Here is a 21,988-nt window from a genome sequence, read left to right as displayed (position 1 = left end):
TGTCCCTGGCTAACTCATGTAGTCTCTTGGCTCCTTCTTTTACTCATCTTTGAATGGTAAATGTGGAGTAGGAACAATGAGTAAAGTGTAGGGCAACTGACCAGATAAAATGTAAGCCCTTTTCAAATCTAAGAGCTTATGATTCTATGATGTATAGAAGGATACAATTATACAAAATGATTCACTTTATTACTTTCTTGAAGATATGGTAATAGAGCAGTTTTTTTTCTTTGAAACACTAAAACATGATCAATATAAAGAAGGAACTAGATATTAGATAATGCAAATTTCCATCTGATTAAAATACTGCTGAGCACTACAAAAATTATACATACTTTCCAGAGGCTCAAAATGCTGAAGAACATGTATGTTGTCCAACTGTTGGGATAAAACAAAGCAATTAGAAGACAGAAATAACAGAATTAAAATAACCTTGTAAAATAAACTGATGAAATAGATATTAAAATGCATCAATTGATACCAAAATATATTTTTGAAAGTCAATAGAATCAAAAAAATTTTACCAACTGAAATCAGCTTATCTGCATCTGATCAGATGGATATTAGCAGAGCTGTCCATATTAGAAAAACACTTTCTTTCAGTACCACTTTAAAAAAGTTGTCTGCTATATCAGAGAAACAAAACATCTACTTGTTGTAGTAATCACATCAGAAGAAGCTGTACTTACAGATTGTTCCTAGATAAGTCCCTACTCACTGGTCTCTCCACATGTCATCCATAGCCTGCAGTTGTTTAGTTAAGTTCAGAACGATTAACATGGACCAGCCACAGAGAAGGGAAGTCTCTCAGTGGCTTAAGGAGAACAAACAAGCCAGGATGAACCTCACATGAAGTGTCCCATTTTATATTATTTTACAGGTACTTCCAGCAGAGGTTTATACACTGACTTGTGCTCACTTGATCTACAAATACCAGGGTCTTCCCCAAGTGCACACTTTAATAAGGGAAGGGTCTATGACACCAGGAAGCACGTGAATAGGATTAGGGGAAGAGAAAGGAAACATTCTTAGATGGCAACCCATGAAAAGGATGGCTAGGTATATACCATTTGAGAAATATCTATCTTAGGAATCATTCTAAAGATGAGTAGCTTGATGGGCACATTATCTGTTACATGTGAGAACATTCTAGCAGAAGAGAATAAACCTTCTTGAGGATACCCTGATTATATTTGGATAATTTTACATCATTTAGACCATTAGACCATTCCTAATCCCTGAGCCCAGAACACTGCTTGAAGTGCCATATTTCACCAAACATTGGTTAAATACATTAATTAATGAATAATATGCAAATGTAGTAAGACATGAAATTAAAATAACGTACCTAAACATGACTGTTTTATGGTGTGATTAATTACAGGAGGGTACAAAGGGCACAATCCATGCTTAATTAAAACCTTTTTCTTTTATAAAAACACAATTACATAAGGAGACCTAAACATGCCACATAAAATACCAAAAGTGGCTACTAAAATGGTTTATAGGTCATTTTAGAAATCTAGGATATTAAAATCTAGAAGTGAAAAGTAAAAATATAAACTACAGGCTTACTCTGAAGATATTACAAGTTTGGTTCAAGACCAATGCAATAAAGCAATTATTGTAAGAAAGTGAGTCACCTGAATGTTTTATTTTCTTACTGAATATAAAATTATGTTTACACTATACTGTAGTCTACAGTGTACATAAGAGTATTAATTCTAACAGAAGTACATACCTTAATTTAAAAAAAAGTGTATTTCTAAAAACTGCTAACAATCATCTGAGACTTCAGCTAGTCACAATCCTCTTGCTGGTAGAGGGTCTTGTTTCTATGTTAATGACTGCTAACTGGTCAGGGTGGTGATGGCTGAAGCCCAGGTTGGCGGCAGCAATTTCTTAACAAAAAGATAATGAAGTTTGCCATATCAGTTGACTCTTCTCTGCATGAAAGATTTCCCTGTAGCACGTAATTTTCTTTAATAGTATTTTACCACAGTAGAGCTTCCTTCAAAATTGGAGTCAATCCACTTAAAACCTGCCACTACTTTATCAATTATATTTGTGTAATATTCTAAAACCGTTGTCATTTCAACAATGTTCACAGAATTCTCACCAGGAGTAAATTCCATCTCAAGGAAGCAGTTTCTTTGCTTATACATAAGAAGCAACTGCTCATCTGTTAAAGTTGTATCATGAGTTGTGGCAATTCAGTCACATTTGCAGGTTCCACTTTGAATTCTAGTTCTCTTGCTGTTTCCACCATATCTGAAATTACTTCCTCCACCGAAATCTTGAACCCTTCAAAATCATCCATAAAAGTGGCAATCACCTTCTCCCAAACACCTGTCAATGCTGCTATTTTGACCTCTTCCCATGAATCATGAATGTCCGTACTGGCATCTAGAATGGTGACCATCCTTTCCACATGGTTTTCAATTTATTTTGCCCAGATCCATCTGAGAAATGACACCATCTATGACAACTATAGCCTAATGAAATTCATTTTTTAAACAATAAGACTTGTAAATCGAAATTACACTTTGATCCATGGGCTGCAGAATGGATGTTGTGTTAGCAGGCATTAAAACAACATTAATCTCCTTATACACCTCCAACCTCCATCAGAGCTCTCGGGTGACCAGATGTGTTGTCAGTGAGTAGCACTGCTTTGCAAGAGACCCTATCAAGGCAGTCAGTCTGTCCTTTGAGGTTTTGACATCAGGCGTTGACTTCTACTTTTTAGCTATGAAAGTCCTAGATGGCATCTTCTTCCAACAGAAGGCTGCTGCAACTACATTCAAAATCTGTTGTTTAGTATAATCACCTTCATCAATGATCTTATTCTAGCTAGGATCTTCTGAAAACCTTACTGCTGCTTCTACATCAGGACTTGCTGCTTCACCTTGCACTTTATGTTATAAAAGTACCTTTTTTTTTTTCCCTTAAGCCTTGTGAGCCAACCTCTGCTAGCTTCAAACTTTTTTTTTTCTGTAGTTTCCTCACCTTTCTCAGCCTACACAGAATTTAAGAGAGATAGGGCTTTGCTCTGAATTATGCTTTGGCTTAAGGAAATGTTGTGACTGGTTTGATCTTCTTTCTAAACCAGTAAAACTTTCTCCATATCAGCAATTAGGCTCTTTTACTTTTCACCATTCATATGTTCACTGGAGTAATATCACTTTCAATTTCAAGAACTTTTCCTTTGCATTCACAGCTTGGCTAACTGGTGCTAGAAGACTAGCTTTTGGCCTGTCTCAACTTTCAACATGCCTTCCTCATGAAGCTAAATCATTTCCAGCTTTTTTATTTACAATGAGAGATGTGAAATTGTTTCTTTCACTTGAACACTCAGAAGCCATCACAGCATTATTAACTGGCCTAATTTCAATATTATTATGTCCCTCCCCGGAGCTCAGTAACACGTGTCTGTTAAGGGACAGTTCTTTGACAAATTGGTAAAGTCACTGGCAAAGCCAAGACTCTGGAAATAATACAATCATGCTAATTTGGATGTTTTAGGACTCTTGGTAACCTTGATAAAGATTCATGTAATCTTCATGTGAGAGCTCAAAAAGACTAGGGTAGATAGCAGAAAAAGATTGGTTCTATGTCTTGCATTCACCCGTAAGAAGGTATTTAAGCTAGTAACAGCCACACAGCTTTCATCCATTGGGACAGCCCTATATGCTCAAAAAATATTAGGCATATTGTGACCCTTATCTCATTAAAAATTCTCTTAACAATCTGATAAGGTAGGTATTGATAATACTATTTTATCGATGACAAAATTCAATCAGCAAGAGGTTAGAAAAGTTTATCAAGGTTTTAGCGTTACGAGAGAGTAGGATAGAATTAAAAACCTGGTTTGTCTGGGTCCAAACCTGTGTTTTGTTTATTTTTTCAGTGATTTCTTTAACTCTAAACATTCCTAAAAGGGATAATTCATAAGAATCATAAAAGAGGCCGGGCGCGGTGGCTCAAGCCTGTAATCCCAGCACTTTGGGAGGCCGAGACGGGCGGATCACGAGGTCAGGAGATCGAGACCATCCTGGCTAATACGGTGAAACCCTGTCTCTACTTAAAAATACAAAAAACTAGCCGGGCGACGAGGCGGGCGCCTGTAGTCCCAGCTACTCGGGAGGCTGAGGCAGGAGAATGGCGTAAACCCGGGAGGCGGAGCTTGCAGTGAGCTGAGATCCGGCCACTGCACTCCAGCCTGGGTGGCAGAGCAAGACTCCGTCTCAAAAAAAAAAAAAAAAAAAAAGAATCATAAAAGAAATTAAGAAACAGGTTTTTATAATTTAAATAAACTAAGCTATACAATTTGAAAAGAGAACTGTAGAAGATGTTAGATTCCCAAGAACAACTTCTGTATTTATCACAACATATGGAAATGAGACTTTCTAAACTTGATAAGCTACAAATATTTTATCTTCTGAAATAATGTAGATGTTTACTCTAGCACTTCGCCTGAATGAGCGGCTTTACATTTTGTCAATATTTTGTCCAAATAATAATTTAGGATAAATTTTGGCTTTTGTAAAATCCAAATTTTCCTGATCCAACTATATTGACTTCTATACACCAATGCTATAATATTATATGAATAGTTTTCAGCACAGAAGATTATCAGGGTCCCTGTCAATATACAGAATTGAAAAGAGAAATGACATATCTCCAGGAAATACTTGGCTGTCAACCTGGGGAGGTAAGTATTGAATTGGGAAGTTTCTTCTTTATAATGTATTTCAGCACTCCTTTCTCTAAAAACAACAAAAAAGATTCAGAAGGTTCTATCGGATCTCCAATAAAGTAGTCTCCCTCTTATCCTCAGGGGATACTTTCCAAGCCCCCAGTGGATACCTGAAACCACAGATTGTACCAAATCCTGTATATACTATGCACAAATTTTTCTTTCCTTCTTTACAATTTCATGGACATATTAATTTTACTGTAGATCTTAGTAACCTTAGCATAGGAATTTCTTTTTTTTATTAAGTCAAAAACCTTCACCTTTACATGGAAAGGAAGACCTTATGGCCTCTCTTTGGTCTTTCCTTGGCATATCCAAATTCCCAGCATTCCTACTCTTGTGTTTTGGAGACATAATTAAGTAAAATAAGTTACTTCAATGCAAGCACCGTGATACTGTAAGTCAGTCTCATAACGAAGATGGCTACTATGTGACTCGGTCTGTATACTACAGGTAACATGTATAGCGTGGATACACTGCACAAAGGAATGATACATGTGGCAGTCAGAACAGAGAGGGACTATGCAAGATTTCATCATGCTACTCAGAATAAATTTAAAATTTATGAATGGTCTATTTCTGGAATTTTCCATTTAGTATTTTTAGAACCTGGTTGACCATGGGTAACTGACACCATAGGAATCAATGCCACAAATAAAAGGCAACTACTCTGCCAGCTTTACCTTATTTTCATTAAGCAGGTTTTTTAGTTTCAGACATGGGTTCTTAAACAAAACTAATTATACACAAACTTTGCATATTACCCAGTTTTTGATCTGGATGCCCTGGTGGCAGCAGAATATCTATATAGACTAGGTTAATTAGGGAGTTACTATGTTGTACGAAGGGGGTCTCTGGAACTCGGCCTGAAGAAATATTCTTTGTAGGGTTCATTATTTTTATTTATATTGTATGTTTTTGGGGGTGGCAAGAGTAGCTAATGAAAATAATGGATGGTAGTCAAAAGCAATGGACTAAGGCACTCAGCAATTTATCCACTGTGTTGTGTTTTGTTCTCTTTTGTGCTGCTTTTATTGATATGAACTCTGTATTTCTAAGCAAATAACACAACTACCCTCTATGATAGTTTTTGATTTCTATTTGTACACTTCTTTCAAGAAAACATCTTGTATGCCTTGAAGCTCAACATAAACCCTTATGAAACATACGCATCCCACTATAAACATCCTTGTACTTGCTACTTCCCTTTCACATTTCTGAAACTGGTATCACTATTCTTATAGTTTCACAAATGGCATCTGTTATCACTGACCCATCTACCTTTATTCACTCTGTTCTGCTTTTTCTTTCTTTTTATTGGGTCCATATGGTCACATTTCATAAGAAAATAATTTGTATTTTCATGGAGTACCTGAACTAAGTATTCCAGACCAGGAGGACAGTTTGCCATAGGAGTTGGCCCTGGCATCCATGTTATTGGAACAGGCTGATTTGGCACAGGATATTTGCCAGGCTGATACTGGACAGGATGGGTACCACCAACTGGCTGGTACAAAGGGAAGGTACTGGGTTGCTGTGGACTGTAGTATCCCATAGGCAAGCCTCCTGGGTAGCCTGCAGGTGGAGGGACAGCTGTTCCAGGGGGTCCTGTGTTCAAAAGAATTCAAAGTGTTATACATTATTAACACTATAAGTTAACATAACTTTTTACATGAGATGAAATAGATCACACGACATCCACTTAAATATAACAACTTGTTCCATTTTTGATTTGCACTTTATGCAGATCATTGTTGCATATGACCCAACGATGTATTAGGGAGACTTATTTACATATTAATTCATTTAATCCTTTTAAACCTTATAATTATTCCCATTTCAATGGTACAAAAATAAGTTTTGAAACATTAGAAGACCAACATGTTAGCTTCTTAATAAATTAGGTTCCTCCTTGGAGATAATAAACTTACCTAATGAGGTTGGGATTAATTACTAACATATAATTACTACATATAATTACTCCTGCAAATTTTTGTTATTATGTCTATTGTTATTGTTTATGGTTACATAAATAATGTCTACTTTATTTCAAAGGGGTGCTTTTAATGAATATTTTAGGCTGCCTTGATCCCATCACTTATGCATATCTTCATTATTGAATTCTCAGATTGGTCCCCAATCCTGACCTCTTTTACATTCAATTTCTTAAGGTTATTTTCTTAGCAGTTGGGCTGCTATAACAAAATACCACAAACTGAGTGGTTCAAACAACAAGCATTTCTTTCCTATAGCTCCGGAGGCTGGGAAGTTCAAAGACAAATGTTAGCATGGTCAAACCTGGTGAGAGCCTTTCCTGGTTTGCAGATGTTCACCTTCTTGCTATATGCTCACAGAGTGAAGGGGGAGAGAGAGAGAGAGAGGGAAAGAAAGAATCCCTCTCATGTCTCCTCTTATAGGGCATGAGTGCCATCATGAGGGCTCCACCCTTTTGATTTAATTTTCTCTGAAAGGCCCACTTCCAAGTAACATCACATTGGGAAATGGGGCTTCAATATGTGAATTTGGGGGAATATAAACATTCAGCCCACAGCACTTATCCCTCTACCATTTCTCCTCATTCCACCTTCAATCAGAGATCTGATGAATTATCTTTGTCGTTATAAGTCTGTCAAGGAACCTAGATTTCCTTAAATGGATACAGCATTTTATCATGCTTTAAGAGCACAGTCTACATATTCAATGCAATTCCCATCAAAATACTATCATCATTCTTCACAGAACTAGAAAAACAATCTTAAAATTCATATGCAACCAAAAAAGAGCCTGCATAGTCAAAGCAAAACTAAGTGAAAAGAACAAATCTGGAGGCATCACATATCATTTCAAATGATATTATAAGGACATAGTCACCAAAACAAGATGGTACTGGTACAAAAATAGGCACATAGACCAATGGAACAGAATAGGGAACCCAAAAATAAACCCAAATACAGCCAACTCATCTTTGACAAAGCAAAGTGGGGAAAGGACACCCTATTCAATAAATGGTGCTGGGATAATTGGCAAGCTATATGTATGAGAATGAAACTGGATCCTCATCCCTCAAAATGGATAAAGGATCCTCAAAATGGATCAAGGACTTAAATCTAAGACCTGAAACTATAAAAATTCTAGAAGATAATATCAGAAAAACCTTTCTAGATATTGGCTTAGGCAAAGACTTCATGATCAAGAATCCAAAAGCAAATGCAACAAAAACAATGATAAATAGGTGGGACTTAATTAAACTAAAGAGCTTTTGCACAGCAAAAAGAACAGTCAGCAGAGTAAACTGACAACCCAGAGTGGGAAAAAATCTTCACAATTGATATATCTGACAAAGGACTAATATCCAGAATCTACAAGGAACTCAAACAAATTAGCAAGAAAATACAAACAATCCCATCAAAAAGTGGGCTAAGGACATGAACAGAAAATTCTCAAATGAAGATATACAAATGGCCAACAAACGTATGAAAAAATACTCAGCATCACTAATGATCAGGGAAATGTAAATCAAAACCACACTGCGATAACACCTTATTCCCTCAAGAATGGCCATAATCAAAAAATCAAAAAATAATAGATGTTGACATGGATGCAGTGAACAGGGAACTACAGTGCTGGTGGGAATGTTAACTAGTACAACCACTACGGAAAAGAGTGTGGAGATTCCTTTAAAAACTAAAAGTAGAACTACCATTTGATCCAACAATTCCACTACTGGGATATCTATCCAGAGGAAAAGAAGTCAAAAAAGATACTTGCATATGCATGTTTATAGCAGCACAATTCACTGCTATAATACGGAACTAGCCCAAATGCCCATCAAGTCAACGAGTGATTAAGAAAAATGTGAGTATATATATATATATACACACACACACACACACACGCGCGCGCATGCGCGCGTATACATACACGTATAAAAAGGAATGAATTAATGGCATTCACAGCAACCTGGATGTGATTGGAGACTATTATTCTAAGGAAAGTAATTCAGGAATGGAAAACCAAACATCGCATGTTCTCACTCGTAAGTGAGAGCTAAGCTATGAGGATGCAAAGGCATAGAAATGATACAGTGGACTTTGGGGGCTCAGGGGGAATGATGGGAAGGGGGTGAGGGATAAAAGGCTACAAATTGGATTCAGTGTATACTGGTTGAGTGATGGGTACACCAGAATCTCACAAATTACCACTAAATAACTTACACATGTCACCAAATACCACCTGTTCCTCAAAAACCTATGGAAATAAAATATTTTTTAAAAAAGAGTACTCATAAAAATGAATTAGTACACAACAGCTAATGTTTGACTTTAGGAATTTTTTTATCAAGGTCTCTTAAGATAAGCAGTGGTAACTTTGCATTTCACTATTTTAAATTCAAAGAATTGCCAACAATAGGTATGAGAATGCCATTACTGTATATCTATCTAGCTCTGGTTATTAGGAATTTTTTGAATAACTTTGATCATTGTTAATTTACTTTTGTTTCACTTTCCAAGTTTTTAAGATTAATTAATTAAAATTTATAAATAACTGGGTCCTGGTTGTTTACCCAGAAATATGCAACAGATCCTAACTTATCGCGAAGGTGTTGTAGCCCTAACTGAAATTCTGTGAGTAGCAGAGCCACAGCAGCCCACAAGTGATGTTCTCTGAAATGTTAGGAAGGCCAGGCTCAGATAAAGAAAGGTTTTTCTCCTTTAATAGAGAATTTAAGAAATAATGTCTTGTGGTCGAAAACAAAATAAATTGTGTAAGTCAAGATATTTTATGTTAAGATTTCAGTATAGTCGTCCCTTGATATTCATGGAGGATTGGTTCCAGGACTCCCTCAAATACCAAAACCTACAAAAGCTTAAGTCCCTTATATAAAATGGTGTAGTATTTGCATGTAACCTACTCACAGTCTCCCATATACTTTAATGATGTTTAGATTACTTTGTATAGCTAATACAATGTAAATGCTAATATAAATTGTTTTTGTATTTTTATTGTATAATTTTTATTGTTATTTTTAATTGTGATTTTAAAATATTTTTAATCCAAACTTTTTTAAATCCATGGATGAAGAATTCACAAATATAGGGGTCCAACTGTGGATCTATTTTAGTTTAAATTAAATAAAACAACTTTTTATTAGCAGGGAATGCTACCTAAGACTTGAACTGTAAAATCTGAAGCCTTGGTGACAAGACATGAAGGCAATTTTTAAAAATGGAACTAGATTTTTCAGATTTTCAAAGATAGATGTTTAAATTTAGAAAAAAAAAATCACCTCAACATATTGTTTCTTAAGTTGTGACTCAATATACCAAGTCCTTCAAAATAATCTGGAGTTCTTAGTAAAATTCCAGATTCTGGGCCTCATTCCAATCTATTGCATCAGGATCTCTACAGCAAAACTTAAGATTAACAAAACATTTTATTTCATCAATTCTTTTTTTTTAAATGCAAAATTCAGTGGTTTTAAGTATATTCTCAAAGTTGTACAACCATCACTGCTACCTAAACCCAGAATTTTCATCATACCAGAAAGAACACCCATACCCATTAGCAGCAATTTCCATTTCCTCTTCCCCACAGTCCCTGAAAACCACTACTACCTCTGTGGATTTGCCTAATCTACACATTTCATATAAATGAAAACATACAATAGGCCTCTATGTCTTTTTTTTTACACTCAACATGTTTTCAAGGTTCATCCATGTTGTAGCACATATAAGTACTTAATTCCATTTTATGGCTGAGTAGTATTCTATTGTATGGATATATCACATTTTAGGTATCCTTTAATCAGTCAATGGACATTCAGGTAGTTTTCACTCTGGGCTATTATAAATAACACTGCTGTGATCCTCCATGTACAAGTTTTAGTGTGGACATATGTTTTCAGTTCTCTAGCTAAGAGTGAAATGAGCTGAAATATTTGGTAACTCCATTATTAACTGCCAAACTGTTTTCCAAAGTGGCTTTACAATTTCACATGCCCACTTGCAAATATGAGAGTTCTACTTTCTCCATATCCTCCACCAATACTTGTTATTGTCTGTTTTTATTTTAGTCATCTTAGTGGGTATGAAGTTGTATCTTATTGTGATTTTTATTTGCATTTTTCTGATTACTAATGATGTTCAGCATCTTTTCATGTGCTTATTGGCCATTTGTATATCTTCTCTGGAGAACTATCTATTCAAATATTTTTGCCTACTTTAAAACTGAATCATGGCCGGGCGCGGTGGCTCAAGCCTGTAATCCCAGCACTTTGGGAGGCCGAGACGGGCGGATCACGAGGTCAGGAGATCAAGACCATCCTGGCTAACCGGGTGAAACCCCATCTCTACTAAAAAAAATACAAAAAACTAGCCGGGCGAGGTGGCGGGTGCCTATAGTCCCAGCTACTCGGGAGGCTGAGGCAGGAGAATGGCCTAAAATCGGGAGACGGAGCTTGCAGTGAGCTGAGATCCGGCCACTGCACTCCAGCCTGGGCGACAGAGCGAGATTCCGTCTCAAAAAAAAAAAAAAAAAAAACAACAACAACTGAATCATTTGTCTTTGTATTGTTGCGTTATAAATGTTCTTTATATATTCAAGATAAAAAGTCTTTTGCCAGATAGTTTGCAAGTGTTTTCTCTCATTTTGTAGGTTGTCTTTTCTCTTTTATAGTGTCCTTAGATGTGCAGAACTCTTTAATTGTTATGAAGTCCAATTTATTTTTTGTTGGTTGGTTGTGCTTTAGAGTGTCATATCATATCTAAGAAACTATTGCCTAATCCAAGGACATAAATACTTACATCTATATCTTATAAAAATTCTATAGTTTTCACTCTTAGACATAGGTCTTTCAAACACATAGATATTTGATTCATTTAGAGTTTTTGTGTATAGGGCGAGACACAGTTTCAAATCATTCTTTTGTATGTTGATACTCATTTGTCTCAGATCCTTTGCTGAAAAGAGTATTCTTTCCCCACTGAATTATTTTGACATGCTTGTCAAAAATGTTAGCTGCAGATGTTTGGGTTTACTTCTTAGACTCTCAATTCTATCTCATTGGTCTATCTTTATGCCAGTACTATGGTATTGAATTCTGCAGCTTTATAGTAAATTGGAAATTGGGAATTGTGAGTCCTCTAATTCTTTTTTCAAGATTGTTTAGGCTATTCTGAATCCCTCACATTTCCATATTATTTGAGGAATAGCTTGCCAATTAAAAAAATTCCACTGTGATAAGAATTGTGTTTAATCTGTAGATCAATTTAAGGAGCATTTCCATGTAACAATATTTACTTTTCAAACCTGTAAAATGCCCTTCCACTTACGTAGTCTTCGTTAGTTTCTTTCAGCAATGTTTCATAGTTTTCAATATGAAAGATATTTTACTCCTTTTATTAAAGTTATTTCTGGGTATGTTATTTTTAATGTTATTATATGTGGGATTATAATTTTAATTTCATTTTTACATTGTTTATTGTTAATATATAGAAATACATTTGGATTTCTGTATTATGATCTTATATCCTAACACACTGCTGAGCTTATTTATTGTGCTGGTTGTGTGTATATATGTTTTTTTTTGTTGTTTTGCTTTTGTTTTTTTTGACAAGGTCTCACTCTGTCACCCAGGCTGAAGCGCAGAAGTATGATCATAGCTCACTGCAGTGTCAAATCCCTGAATTCAATCAATCCTTCTACCCTAACCTCCAAGTAGCTGGGACTACAGGGGTACAGGAGTGTACCACTGCACCCAACTTAGACTTTTTACATATATAGGATCATGTTTTCCGTGAATGGAGATAGTTTTGTTTCTTTCTTTTTCTTGCCTAATTGCTCTGGCCAGAACTTCCAGTACAATGCTAAATAGAAGTGGCAAGAAAGATATCCTGTCTCATTCTTGATCTTAGATGAAATGAACGTTTTCAGTTTCTACTCCTAAATATAATGTTTGGTGTGAGTTTTCACAGGTAGTCTTTATCAGATTGAGGGACTTCCTCCTATTTCTAGTTTCTTAAGTGTTTTTATCATGGAGGATGTTGTATTTTGTCAAGTGTGATTTCTGTGCTTACTGATGTGGTCATGTGGTTTTTGTACTATATTCTATTAAAATAGCACATACATTGATGGGTTTTAATATGATATTTAATATGATAAACCAATCTTACCTTGGGATAAATCCCACTTGGTGATGGCATTTAATCCTTTTTTATGTTCCTAAATCTGGTTTGCTAGTAATCTGTTGAGCAAGTCTGATCCTATATTTATTAGGGATATGATCTTTAGTTTTCTTTTCTTGTGATATCTATGTCAGATTTTGCTAATTGGGTAATACTGGCCTCACAGAATTAGCTAGGAAGAATTCACTATTCTTTCATTTTTATGGAAGACATTGTAAATGACTGGTTTTAAAACCTTCATGCAGCATTTAGTAAAATTTCCTTTTTTTTTTTTTTTTTTTGTGACATAGTCTCACTCTGTCGCCCAGGCTGGAGTACAGTGGCACAATCTTCACTCACTGCAACTTCTGCATCCCGGGATCAAGCCATTCTCCTGTCTCAGGCACCTAAGTAGCTGGGATTACAGGAGCGTGTGAGCTAATTTTTGTATTTTTAGTAGAGATGGGGTTTCGCCATGTTTATCAGGCTAGTCTCAAACTCCTGACCTCAGGTGATCCACCTGCTTCGGATTCCCAAAGTACTGGGATTACAGGCATGAGCCACCGTGCCCGGCCAAAATTCACTATTGAAGCCATCTAGGCCTTAGCTATACTTTGTGGAAAAGTTTTACATGACAAATTCAATCTCTTTACTTGTTATATAAGTCTGTTAAGGGTTTCTGTTTCTTCTTGAGTCAATTTCAATTGTTTGTATCTTTCTAGGAACTTGTCCATTCGTCTAGGTTTCCTAATTTATTGGCATATAATAAATTTTACAAACAATTGTTCATATTATTCCCTTAAGATACTTCCAATTTCTCTGTGGTAATAGCCTCACTTTCATTCCTGATTTTAGCAATTTGAGGTGCTTTTTTTCATTTTTATTTTTGGTCAGTTTGTCTTAAGGTTTCTTAATTTTGTTGATCCTCTCAAAGAACAATTTTTTGGTTTTGCTGATTTTATTTTTCTTTTTTCTATTTATTTCTGCTGTAATCTTTATTATTTCCTACTGCTTGGCTTGGTTTTTCTTTAAGGTGGAAAGTTTGATTACTGATTTGATATCTTCCTTTTTTTTAATGGAGGTGTTTATAGCTATAAATTTTCCTCTAAGCACTTCTTATCTATATCTCACATGTTTTGGTATACTGTGTTTTGTTTTCATTCATCTCAAAGTACGTTCTAATTTCCCTGTGTGTGATTTTTTTTTTTTGTCCCATTGTCATTTAAAAGTATTCTTCTACCACTGTGGTAGAAGAATATATTCTATAGGATTTTAATTGTTTTAAATTTGTTGAGACTTGTTTCATGACCTAACCACAATACTGTAGAATGCCATATGTTTCAAGAAGAATGTGTATTATGTTGTTGTTCGGCAGAGTGTTCTATTATGCTATTATGTCTAGGGTGTCTGTCGTAGACTGTCTGTTGTGCCCAGTTTGGTTTATAGTGTTGTTCACATCTTCTGTTTCCTTTTTGATCTTCTGCTTAGTTGTTCTATCTATTATTGTAAGTGGGGTATTACAGTCTCCAACTATTATTTATTGTATTACCTATTTCACCCTTCAATTCTACCAGTTTTACTTCATATATTTTGGAGCACTGTTTTTATGTGTATATATGTATATACTCATTCTGTCTTCGTGATGATTGACATTTTCATTATTATAAAATGACCATCATCTCTAGTAATAATTTTTTCTCCAAGTATATTTTGTCTGATATTTCACCAATTCTTATCAACTACTAAGTTTGAGAAACACTGTTTTGATACAGCATTTTGCAAACTGAAGAAATATTCATAGATCATTAAAATCAATTTAATAATTCAAATATTAATTTTGAAAATATAGTCAACTAGAAAAGAATAAAATAGAAAATATGAAACTGTATTATTAGTATGCTATATATTCACTTTATATTCAGTATTGTCTAGTGAAACTTGTGTTACTAATATATAAATATATTGAATATATCTATGTATTGTTCACTATGTGTTATATTAGATTATCATCAAGAATATTTGAAAGCCAATGATTTACAGATCTTTTTACTTAACTAATAAAAGGAAAGCAAAGATTCTATTCTGAAATGAGAAAGATGGAAACAATGTTGCAACATTGCAATGTATAATCATATAAGTGCTTGTTTTTACTATGGTTGGAGATTTTTCTCTGTAGATTTCCACCTTGAAGAAAAAAATAAATCTTACCTAAATATAGGTTAAACTGTAGTTTCCTTCTGAAAATTACCGCTTTTCCTTGTAATATGTGTATATGTATGTATATGTGTTTTTTTGTGTATCTGCCCAAAAATTACTGGATTTTCAGTCCAGATGACAGCTGAAAGATGTTAGAAGCCGAGATTCACCTCGTGTCCAGATAAGTGTGCAAAAATGAACAAGGCTACAACAGTAGAAGCCCAATTTGGGCTGTATTGTTACAGCTCCACAAATGGTATTACATTTCCCTAAGTAAACTCAGTTTTGGGAACTGTAAGTCTATAGGACTTGCAAATCTTCTGTCTTTTGTAATCAAAGAGCAACGCCACACAGCTTTGTAGGGAAGGGATTGACATCTCCTGAAAAATGTAGACACTGTCCCAGCTGGGCACCGTGGCTCACGCCTGTAATCCTAGCATTTTAGGAGGCCAAGGTGGGTGGATCACCTGAGGTCAGGAGTCTGAGACCAGCCTGGCCAACATGGTGAAACACTGTCTCTACTGAAAACACAAAATTATCCGGGCGTGGTGGTCCGTGCCTGTAATCCCAGCTACTCTGAAGGTTGAGGCAGGAGAATATTTTAGAAGCCGGGAGGCGGAGGTTACAGTGAGCCGAGATTGCGCCACTGCACTCCAGCCTGGGCAACAGAGCAACACTCTGTCTCAAAAACAAACAAACAAACAAACAAACAAATGTAGACAGTCCCATAGGCAGCTGGTTTTTGAAAAGGTCACTCTTGCAGAATTAAAAATTCACTTAAATGTGATAAGGTGGAGATTATGGTCTCTCTCAGAGCCCCCAAAGAACTGGGTCCTGGATACCACGCAGATCTGGAAGAAAGTCCTATTAGAGAAAGCTATGTTTGTTAAAAAAAGAAAAGAAAAAGAAAGATAATAACTAACACTCATTGAGCTCTCATCATATTCCAGCCCTTATTCTAACAACTTTACAAGTACTAAATCTTGTAATCTTTACATCAACCCTATATAGTAGATACTATTATTATCCTTAATTTATAGAGAAGAAAACTGAGGCATAGGGAGGTTAAATAACTTGGTGAAAGTCACTAGCTGATGTATAAGGAGGAGAATTAGAATTCCAGCATTCTGACTGCAGAAATGTCCTTAAATGCATCACGTTAATACTCCTCCTAGATCAGAGGCAAGAAAGAAGAGCACAGCAGGCGTGATTCTATGGAAGGCTTTGGCCTATACACTGGATTGGCATCTCTAGCTAGCAGCTATTTTTAAGTCCTTAAGTTCTACCCTTTCACCTCCATGGGACATCATGGGACTATGCAGTAGTCTGGGGTCAACCAAGACTGAGAAAGCCAGTCGTCTTTGAAGGTGAAGTCTAAGACATTTTGGTTACTCATAAAAATGCCACTCATAATAGTCACGAATCGTGAAATTCTACTAACACTAAAAAACAAGGCCAGGAGATAAATCAAAGATTCTTTTATCTATGAAATATTCCTCAAGCCCATTTCAAGGACCAGCTTCTGTGCTTGCTGCTAGGAATATAAGACAGAAAGACATACAAATGCATGCCTATCTCCAAGGGCAGCAAGTTCTGTGGAGGCTACAAAGATGTATAAAAAAAGGTGAATGGTCACAAAGCAAGTAATTGGCATAATCATAGGTAGATGCATAGTGTGTTAAGGGATTAGACAGGAGGGGTACCTAACCTATGCAGAGAAGGTATACTACGATATAGGTGCTAACCCACTAGACCTAACCAGCATCTCCATGATGGGGAAAGGTTTTACAGGCAAACAAACAAGAACAAGCAGGTGCATAGAGGAGGTCCACTATTGCAAGACAAACCGCTGTGTGTGAAGATTTAGTAGACAAGGCTAGAAAGATAGGATGGAATGAAGATTATGAAAGACTTTGAACTTTATGCCAATCAAATGCAAAGTAAAGTGATTAGTTTTACATCTAGAATTACTTATATAGGAGGTCAGATTAGGCAGGAAGGTCTGGCTAGAAGGCAAGGAAAGCTGATTTTGGTGAAAGGAGCATAGAGTGGAGAAATAGTAACTGACATTTAAGATACAACATTGACTTTGAAGTGGACTGGATATGAGAAAAGATTCTCAAGTTTCTGGCTTGGGATCCTACAGGCCTCTAGTGTGTGGGAAGAATGGAGGAAAAAAATAGAGTTTAGAAGCAAGATAACAAAGTTGGGCTGGTTGTCATTGAGTTTGAGATTCAATGGTTTTTCATGAGAAGCAGTCTATAGGCGGTTGGAAGTGCAAGTTTAGAGACTAGCAGACTGACATGATCTGTGGGTATGTAGCTCATAAGTGATGAAGGAAAAGGAAACTTTCAGTATTAACAAGATCACTTAGAAGAGTGTGTAAAAGGAAGGGTGACCGGGAGAGGAGAGAGAAGGAGATGGGGAAGGGCAGGGAAGACCAGGGGAGTAGACCAAATAATTCTGGGAACAACAGCTTTTAAGAGTAGGGACACAGTTTTTGACAGAAACTGAGAGTAAGCAGACTAAAGGAAAAAAAAATGGTAACAGGAAGCAATGTCAAATTAGAGTTAAGTGAGAAAAAAGTATAATGTATTTGGAAAAAAGTGAAGGAAAGTATGTATTTAAGTTTGTCATGAAGAATACACTTTAATTCCTTTAAGAATTGTATTTAAGAGTATCCAAGTTGGACTAGAAATCAGATATCCATACCTTCTTTTTTTAACCATTATTAAAAATAACAATGCAACTAAAAATCATATGAATTATCAAGAATATTAATTATATCACTTCAATTAGTTAATGATTAATTTACCATGTACTTTTAATAAAAAAGCAACTCATGTTATAAAACTTGAAGATCAATAAATCAGAAAAAAATTACTATTTAGATTTTGAGGCTATTCGTACGGAGATTATATTTTTTAAAATTAAATTTATATTTATTTTAAAATTAAATACACATTTATGTAATTGAACGATTTTTGTTATAAGTACGTATTGTCCAGAGATAAAAGAAGGAAAAAATACGATCAAGTTATATGTGAGAAATTGGTATATTATACTTTCTTCTAAGCTTTTAAGTTTTCATAAGAGTTCTGATTGCTTCTGCAGGAAAACAAAGCAAAACAAAACAAAATAAGTTTAACTTTGTGTAATTATAGCATCTCAGACTTATGTAAATAAAGACCTCTGTTATGGAGTGTTATCGTACGAATAATGGTGTAAGAAACACTGCCTGATAGGATTTGAGTTTTCCTAGTTATTTTGAACATCAGGAAATCATGCCATTTTCTCTTTAATACTAAATATAACAAAGGTTTCTTTATTCTTTTAAACAAGAATGGTGGATAAAATTACTTTTGGTGGGAACACATATCCAACACTATAATGCAAATTGAAATTATGTAAAGAAATTTAGATAAATTCATTAACACTAAATAATTCGAGTACAGATTTCAAGATTCTTAATTTGACTCACAGTGACAATTTTGGTCAGTCTTCGTAAGTTTACAGTCTAGCCACTAGGTGGCGATCAGAGCGAAATTTTGCTATATTTTATAACTGAAAATTCACTAGTTGTGTGGTCTGAACTGTAATATTTTTACGACTTATCTTGTCATTTAATTTGAAGGATGTAGCCTACTCTCTTGCTGAATTATTGATATAGAGAAGAACAGGCATATGCTTTATCAGATGAGAACATGATGTATAACCAAAGTTTTTCTCAGAAATGGTGAAGTTTCTGTTCTAGTGGAGTCCAGGTTTCTGGATATAGAGTAATTGGTAAATACAAGATAGATCTTGTATATCATGTTGGAAGTCACTGAAGTGACATATAGAGAAACTATCAGATAAAGCATGATTATAATTTAATAATTTAATTTTTAATACCCTGGATTTAGGAAAGAGCAAGCTATTAACGCAGTATGTTATAATGCATTTTATCCTCATAACACACATATATATTAGGAAAAGAGAAAAAAGGAAATCCTGATGCTTTCAGAAAACACTGTAGGTAAAGAAGCCACCTGAGCTGCATGAATCATATGTCTAGAGCCAAAAAAAAAAAAAAACCTTCGGCCAGGCGCGGTGGCTCACACCTGTAATCCCAGCACTTTGGGAGGCCAAGGTGGGAGGATCACTTGAGGTCAGGAGTTCGAGACCAGCCTAACCAACATGGAGAAACCCTGTCTCTACTGAAAAAAATAATTAGCCGGGTGTGGTGGCGCATGCCTGTAATCCCAGCTACTCCGAAGGCTGATGCAGGAGAATCACTTGAACCTGGAAGGCGGAGGTTGTGGTGAACCAGGATCGCACCATTGCACTCCAGCCTGGGCAACAAGAGCAAAACTCTGTCTCAAAAAAAAAAACGAAAAACCTTTTGCCATTATATTGTACATATCACGGTTTCTTTTCCCCCTTCAGGGCATAACGCAATGGTTTCTACTTCTAAATATACACGTAAATATATATTTTAAAGAAATATTACTGCAGTATCTACATCATTATGTAAGTCATTAAAATGTATTCAAAGACAATACTAACTGAAACTATTTTCTTGGCCAAAAGTAAGGGCATTTTTAATTTTTAGAATTTTAAACTTGGCCAAATTGTTTTCTAACGATCGAAATATCTCACATTTACACTAGCACTATATAAGTATTTATTCTCCCAAGACATCACCAGTAGTGCATTCAGACTTATAAAAATATTTGCCAGAAAGATAAACTCCTTAATCAGCACCCATGGCCATTCACTTCCATTTCTCTGCACATCTGCCATGTGTCTCATGCATGCCTCACACCAGACTTTCATGACCCTGTACTTTCGGACATGATTCTTTCTGCTAAGGATAGTCCTTTCCCCTTTTTCTTTGCTTGTGAAATTTTTATCATGACAGCAAAACCTGACCTCCTTAGTCAGGGCTTTCCTCAAATCCCTGGCAATGTCAGATACTGTCTTCTGTGTCCTTTTTTTTTTTTTTTTTTTTGAGGCGGAGTCTCGCTCTGTCGCCCGGACTGGAGTGCAGTGGCCAGATCTCAGCTCACTGCAAGCTCCGCCTCCCGGGTTTCCGCCATTCTCCTGCCTCAGCCTCCCGAGTAGCTGGGACTACAGGCGCCCGCCACCTCGCCCGGCTAGTTTTTGTATTTTTAGTAGAGACGGGGTTTCACCGTATTAGCCAGGATGGTCTCGATCTCCCGACCTTGTGATCCGCCCGTCTCGGCCTCCCAAAGTGCTGGGATTACAGGCTTGAGCCACCGCGCCCGGCCTCTTCTGTGTCCTTACAACACTCTCTTCATATCTCCATATAGAATGGAGAGAATGTCATCAATACTTGCACAACTTCCTTCTAAAAGTCTGTAAATCCTATGGCTATAGGAATGTATTCTAACTGACAGATAGTAAACTATGTGGCACCATATCGGCATCCAATATTTATTTACTTATTAAATCAGTCAATTAATTTGTTAACTTAAAAAGCAATTTTAATCATTAGTATGGTTTTTAGGAAAGGAGAATATTCTTTATGAATATTTAACCCACCTGGTACAAAATGAGAATTGTATTCAGGAGGAGCATCAGGCCTTGGATCTGGTGGTTTTGTTTGATTTTCCATTTCACCTGCAGGCTGTTCAGGGGCTGTGGGTACTACACCTTCAGGAGAAGAGAGGGAACATGACTTACAAAGGAAACAATAATATGATGACAAAATGCATTCTTTTTTTTTTTTCTTATTGGTATGCAACAAGAAATATAATCAACTGGAAATACACTCCTATATTTCCTATAAAAAGAATTCATCATATATGAGACACTACCTATTAATAAATTTCATGAATTTTCAAACTGAACATATATTTAAAAATAGAACTAAACAATTATATTGTGCTTGTGATCAAAGCAATGAGCTTTTATACCAGTTGTTCAAATGCCCTGATGCTCTTACCTACAAAGTAAATTCCTGGCATAAGAGCAAAAATTATTTTTCCCATTACATAATATGGAGAACACAGGCATTTAGAGAGTGAAATTGATTTTTTTCCTAATTCTTTTTGGAAAGTGCTGTCTAAAAAGACTCACAACATAACACCATAAACACATAATGGTTTAATAAACAGTGGTGTCACACATAACTGAATTAGCAATAGTTTAGTCTAGATCTCCAGTGACTCACATTTTCACTGTATTCTTTCTAAAAGCAATCTAGGTCACAGTAATTGCTGCAAGGGAAGTACTGAAGTCAGTTTCATGATGTTGCACCTTGTCTTCTTATTGAGATTAGAGACTAATTTATCTGAGCTTACTACAAAAAAAGCTGTTTCCTAAACAACCAGTTGACTTTTATCTCCTAGCAAACAAAAATCCATAAATGTGGTTTTTCTCTCATTATGTAAGCTACTAGAAAATACAAGGCCTACTTTTACCCTCCTCTACCAAGGCAGGGCCTTGCCACAGGCTCTTTATTACTACAACCTCTCTTTGCAGAACTGCTTTCCTAATCTTGCTTTTTTTATTACCTAATTTTCCCCACAAATTCAAAGATTATTCAGTAGATATGTACCCCCACTTTAAGTCTCTTTTTAATCTTTTTCTGACAATGATAGGAACATCTATATACATAAATAATAAATATATACATACACATATACACATATATATACACAACACACACACACACGTGTTTATATTTGCCAAATGTTAAACAAAAAAAATCAAAATGAAATAAAGTCCCCCTTAGGGAAAATAATCACAAAATTCACATTTGAAAATAAAGCATATTCAAATTTATTCACAAAAACTTACCTGACATTTCGAAGAATTCCAATTAATCCTGAAAAATAAAAAATGTTAATGCCTTTAAAATATA

The 21,988-nt window shown here is 35.6% G+C and overlaps 1 protein-coding gene across 6 annotated transcripts in view; it reads right to left on the bottom strand.

The window, feature by feature from the left end:
* Positions 1–21,988, bottom strand: part of PLSCR4 (phospholipid scramblase 4) — a 56,443-nt gene that overhangs the window by 14,590 nt on the left and 19,865 nt on the right. For all 6 annotated transcript variants that reach the window (XM_033212391.1, XM_033212392.1, XM_033212395.1 and 3 more), the window contains 4 exons: positions 21,925–21,952; positions 20,665–20,775; positions 6,132–6,367; positions 336–378 (listed from right to left, as the gene is read on the bottom strand). In XM_033212391.1, the coding sequence (XP_033068282.1) occupies positions 336–378; positions 6,132–6,367; positions 20,665–20,775; positions 21,925–21,931 (397 nt within the window). In that variant the 5' untranslated portion in view covers positions 21,932–21,952. The remainder of the gene's footprint in view (positions 1–335; positions 379–6,131; positions 6,368–20,664; positions 20,776–21,924; positions 21,953–21,988) is intronic.

Source organism: Trachypithecus francoisi, unplaced genomic scaffold, assembly GCF_009764315.1.
Source record: "Trachypithecus francoisi isolate TF-2019V2 unplaced genomic scaffold, Tfra_2.0 Lachesis_group0, whole genome shotgun sequence".
NCBI lineage: Eukaryota > Metazoa > Chordata > Mammalia > Primates > Cercopithecidae > Trachypithecus > Trachypithecus francoisi.
Note: the sequence above shows the minus strand (reverse complement) of the source record. Positions and strands in the feature narration are given on the sequence as shown.